The 5,258-nt window shown below is 42.6% G+C and overlaps 1 protein-coding gene across 1 annotated transcript; it reads left to right on the forward strand.

Annotated features, from left to right (window-relative positions):
* Positions 1 to 812: 812 nt before the first annotated feature.
* On the forward strand, positions 813 to 2,955 carry TMEM229B (transmembrane protein 229B). The gene is made up of 3 exons (XM_072139471.1): positions 813 to 1,058; positions 1,800 to 1,889; positions 2,447 to 2,955. Exon 3 carries the CDS (start codon positions 2,469 to 2,471, stop codon positions 2,934 to 2,936), a length of 468 nt encoding a protein of 155 aa, XP_071995572.1. The 5' UTR covers positions 813 to 1,058; positions 1,800 to 1,889; positions 2,447 to 2,468; the 3' UTR covers positions 2,937 to 2,955.
* Positions 2,956 to 5,258: the final 2,303 nt, after the last annotated feature.

Raw genomic sequence — 5,258 nt, forward strand, 5'->3', positions numbered from 1 at the left:
GTGCAATTCGGGCCAAAATGGAAATATTCGGGAAACCCGGCGAAAGTGCTTAGTAAATGAGCCCCATTGAGCCTTAAAGAATTTTTTTTTTAAATGAGTAAAAAAGTAAAAAGAAAAACATACAACCCCTTTAATTTCATATAAAATGGTGTTCACAGGTGATATGAAAGGCATCTACCAGAACCATTGTAAAGTAAAGCTGAGGTCCGAGCGCCCCTCATTGATAAGTGGTGTCCTCACCTGTATTACAGCATTACACACCTGCTCAGTGCAGTTATCTTTTTATTAGTGACCTTTGTGATACTTGTGAACATCACGCATATGGCTCTATCCTACTACATCTCCGCATAGCTTTCACAATCCACGATATTGATCATTGTTATTTTAGTCGAGTATGCAGCCTAAGAAAATATTAACCAGATTAAGCGTTGTCAACTTCAAGTAGTCAGGTGCTGGACAGAGCCAAGGTGAGAACGCAAAACGAAGATGGACAGATGAGAAGAATCTGAAGATGGACAGATGAGAAGAATCCTGATGAAGGACAAATGAGAGCGATCCTGAAGAAGGACAGGTGAGAACAGCTCTGAAGAAGGACGTAGGAAAACACTTAGGAAGATGTAGACGTGAGAGCAACCGTGAAGAAGGACATGTGAGAGCATTCTGAAAAAGGAAAAGTGAGAATAAATCCTGAAGAAGGACGTGTGAGAACAATCCCGGAGAAGGACATGTTAGAGCATACTGAAGATGGGCAAGCGAGAACAATCCTGAAGAAGGACTGTCAAGAACAATTCTGAGAGACAAGCGAAAACCTTTCCTGAAGAAGGAAAAGAACCGTTCCTGAAGAAGGACAAGAACCTTTCCTGAAGAAGGACAAGAACTTCTCCTGAAGAAGGACAAGAACCGTTCCTGAAGAAGGACAAGAACCTTTCCTGAAGAAGGACAAGAACCTTTCCGGAAGAAGGACAAGAACCTTTCCTGAAGAAGGACAAGAACTTCTCCTGAACAAGGACAAGGACCTTTCCTAAAGAAGGACAAGAACCATTCTTGAAGAAGGACAGGTGAGAACAACATTTTACTATATCCTGTAAATACATACACAGCAGATTCATTGTAAATTAATCCTCGAGGGTTAATTTACTGCAGTACTTACTGTATGATATGACAGTTGGTACTACAATCATCTGTTGGGGCTTGATTCATGGAGTTTGACCTTGGCATGTAAGATGAAATTTTGGGTTAAAGTTTGGGGATCACCATTCAGGACCACAAGCCAAAACAAGGAACACAGAGTTAGGTGCAAAGAGTATCTTTGGCTCTGCAGGACCTGACAGTGGTCAATATAGCTGTTCTAATCTGGTCTGGGGCTACAAAGTCTATTTCACGGGGATCTTATACATAAAGCCTCTCGAGAGTCTACCAGTCCCTCACACAGCCCATGTGATAATGAAAGTGAGGAACCCTCCTTCTTACGATTGATCAAGTTTATAGAGGTTGGACCTTCCCCCCCCCCCCCCAGAGGCCTGATACTGATCCCCTATCCTGTGGATGGAGAACAGGTGTTATTAGTAGGAAAACCCCTTTAATTGCCCTTTATATAAATGAATGATAAGACCAGATGTATCACCGATCTGTTGTTGATTCTCGGATCCGTATCACTACTAATGTTTGTCTGATAAGACGTTCACGTACAGTGACCCCCCATTATTTGAGCTCACGTTAAACATTAATCTGACCTTTGACTCGGGATGGGATCGTTTCACATTGTGCTTGGTGGTGACACTTCCCATTATCTCCTCTAGTTCAATGTCTACAGATCAATAAGTGAGAAACGTGAGGAGGAGGATGTGCTGCCAATTCCTGCACTGCTCATTCACCTGAAAATCTACACGGTAGGTTTCCTATATACTGAGGCTTTTCTCTAATTACACACATGTCTTAAAGGGATTGTCTATACGCAGCCTATAGATGAGGGTGGTGCTGTTTTTTTCTCCATAGCTTGTTGTCAAAAATCAGGGCTAACTTTAAGTTGGACGGTGCCCCGTCACCCCCATTGACTATTCCTCCCTTCTCCATCACCCAACCAGTCTTCTGAATTGTAGAGTGAAGTGGTAGAGTGTTGGTTCTACTTGGCTTTTCTTGGAGGCCACAAGTCTAGTTTATAATGGTGCACGTTGGTCCTGCAGGTCCACCATAAAACTCCAGAAAGGAGATATAGGGGTACAACACATTCTAGGCACCGCTGCCACCTTGCAATGACTGGAGGTCGGGCACATTGGTCAGACCTCTGTTGGTTGGACACGGTTGCCCACTATAGGGTCCTATATCACCACCAATGTCCATCTACTCTTTACGCAGATGTTGTAGATTCCATTGTCTAAATCCACCTTGACACATTTGTATTTTTTTTCGTGACCTCTAAAATTTGGACAATTTTCTGATTTCTCAGACTGTGATTTTACCCTGAAACAATGGTCGTCAAGAAACCGAAATCTGGATATCTCAGTGGCCTCCACCGTTGGTACATTTATGCAATTCATGGACTTTTATGTGAAATAATGTTTACAGCCACTTGGGATTTAGTCACCTCCAACTGCTGGAAGCTGAGGGGCGTGAGCAGCATCTGGGCCATCTTTATCTACGGAACGGCAATATTCGTCATCGAGAAAATGTCCCTCTACCTCGAAGGAAAATGTCACCTTCTCTGGAGATGTCTCCTATACACTCTCTGGACTTATACCTGGGAGTTCTCCACTGGTTTTCTACTAAGGATGTTTAGTTCCTGCCCATGGGATTACTCTCATTTTAGTGGAAACTTGAAGGGGCTCGTTACCTTGGAGTACGCGGTGCCTTGGTATTTTGGTTGTATGATCGCAGAGCAAGTAGTGATCAAAAATACTCTCCGATTACAAATCATTCAAGATGGCCAGAAAAACTGAAAAGAGCAATAAAGTTTTTTTGAGGGGTTAATGTAGGGTTGTTCAATTCTGGAAACAACAATAGACATTGACATATCGAAAGGGGAACAGATAGTCAGAGGGCGCTACTGTGCCAAACTGTTTAAAGAATATTTTGCCTCTGATGATCGGTGTGAGCCCAAAGATCAGACCCCCACAAGCAATGCTATAGAAATTCCCCCAAACATTCCATTATTACTATCAGTAGTCCACAACATATGACCAGAGAGGAGCGGTGCACCTGTGTGACATCACATGACCAGCGATATAACGAGCTATGCACCCGTGTGATATCACATGACCAGGGATATAACGAGCTGTGCACCTGTGTGACATTACATAACCAGAGATATAATGACCCATGCACCTGTGTGACATCACATGACCAGGGATATAACGAGCCGTGCACCTGTGTGACATCACATGACCAGCGATATAACGAGCCATGCACCCGTGTGATATGACATGACCAGGGATATAACGAGCTGTGCACCTGTGTGACATTACATAACCAGAGATATAATGACCCATGCACCTGTGTGACATCACATGACCAGGGATATAACGAGCCATACACCTGGGTGACATCACATGACCAGGGATATAACGAGCCATGCATCAGGGTGACATCACGTGACCAGGGATATAACGAGCTGTGCACCTGTGTGACATTACATAACCAGAGATATGCAGACCCATGCACCATACCTCCCAACATTTGTGAAAGAGAAAGAGGGACAAAATGGCGTGCCGCGGCGATCCCCTAAGCCACACCCCTAATCACTCCCTGGCCACGCCATATTATAATAATAAAAATCATCTCAATAAAAAAAAAATTATCCTGACTGGGATATGAACCTGAAACCAGCAGTGTCCATGAACAATAATGACACAGCACCTCTATCTGCTGAGCTATGACCTCAGTGATTACCTAGTTCAAGAATTTTGGTAACTAAGCACTGTGACTGCTACTGTTACACTGTGATACAGATTTAATGCCTTGGTATATAGAGAGGGATCTTCTCAGAGATCATTGTAATTATTGAGACTATTATTATTATTATTGAGATTATTATTATTATTATTATTATTGAGATGATTATTATTATTTTTACTATTATTAATAATCGTTTCCTTAATAATAACAATAATAAAATTTATAATATTAATAATAGTTTCAATAATTACAATAATAATCTCTGAGAAGATCCCTCTCTATATATTAGGGATTTAAGTCTGTGTCGCAGTGTAACAGTGGCTTAGTTACCAAAAATCCTTAGATATATATAGCTCAGTGGATTGAGGCTCCTGTCTCTAGTGCAGAGGGTCCCAGGTTCAAATACTCAGCCTGGGCAAAAGTTTATTTAATTTAATAAAGAGCTTGTGTCTGGGGAAGCCCTGGAGACCATATATGGGCAGATACTGATCTGAAGCTGATGACGTGGTCCCTGCTCTCTCTGCTAAGCCGACACTTCTCTGAAAAGGATTCCCTGCCCGATGTCTGCTCTGGGGAACCCTAGGAGATGCAGTGACCATATATGGACAGATACAGATCTGACCTGATGACGGGGTCCCTGCTCTCTCCGCTAAGCCGACACTTCTCTGAAAAGGATTCCCTGCCCGATGTGTGTAGAAGCCATTCTTTACTTTCAGTTCTGGCTTTGAAAGTATTTACTATGCGGACACAACAGCGGGACCTGGGGGGAAAATCCGTGACAATCTCATAGCTGCCCGTGACGCGGGGCAGAGGTAAGAAAAACGGGACTTTCCCGGCAAAATCGGTACAGTTGGGAGCTATGAATGCACCTGTGTGACAACAGATTATCAAGGATATAACAAGCCATGCACCTGTGTGACAACACATGACCATGGACATAATGAGCTGTGCACCTGTGTGACATCACATGACCAGGGATATTACGAACTGTGCACCTGTGTGACATCACATGACCCAGGATATAAGGAACCGTGCACCCGTGTGACATCACATTACCATGTTTTATTCATTGGAAGTAAACAATGAAGCTTCCTGTAGAATGACAGCAAGCAGAGATCTAGAAAACCTCGAGGAATTGATACTGAAAGTCTATTGGAAAATTGTTTCTTCTAATGTGCATCATCTAATGTGAATGGTCACATACAAGACTGCTGACCCCAAACTCCACTGATCTGCATTTTATAACCTACCTCTACAATATTGTTAGTAATTACTTTTTTATTTTCTACATAAATGACATATAGGACTGCTGTGACCTCTGCCAAATATCTTTGTATAATGGACACTGTGACTTGCCTTTAGTCTTT

The sequence above is a fragment of the Engystomops pustulosus genome, chromosome 3 (assembly GCF_040894005.1).
Source record: "Engystomops pustulosus chromosome 3, aEngPut4.maternal, whole genome shotgun sequence".
NCBI classification, from domain to species: domain Eukaryota; kingdom Metazoa; phylum Chordata; class Amphibia; order Anura; family Leptodactylidae; genus Engystomops; species Engystomops pustulosus.

Bases quoted from the DNA above. Each gene is read 5' to 3' on its own strand.
- TMEM229B (XM_072139471.1), top strand. From the start codon at position 2,469: ATGGTCGTCAAGAAACCGAAATCTGGATATCTCAGTGGCCTCCACCGT.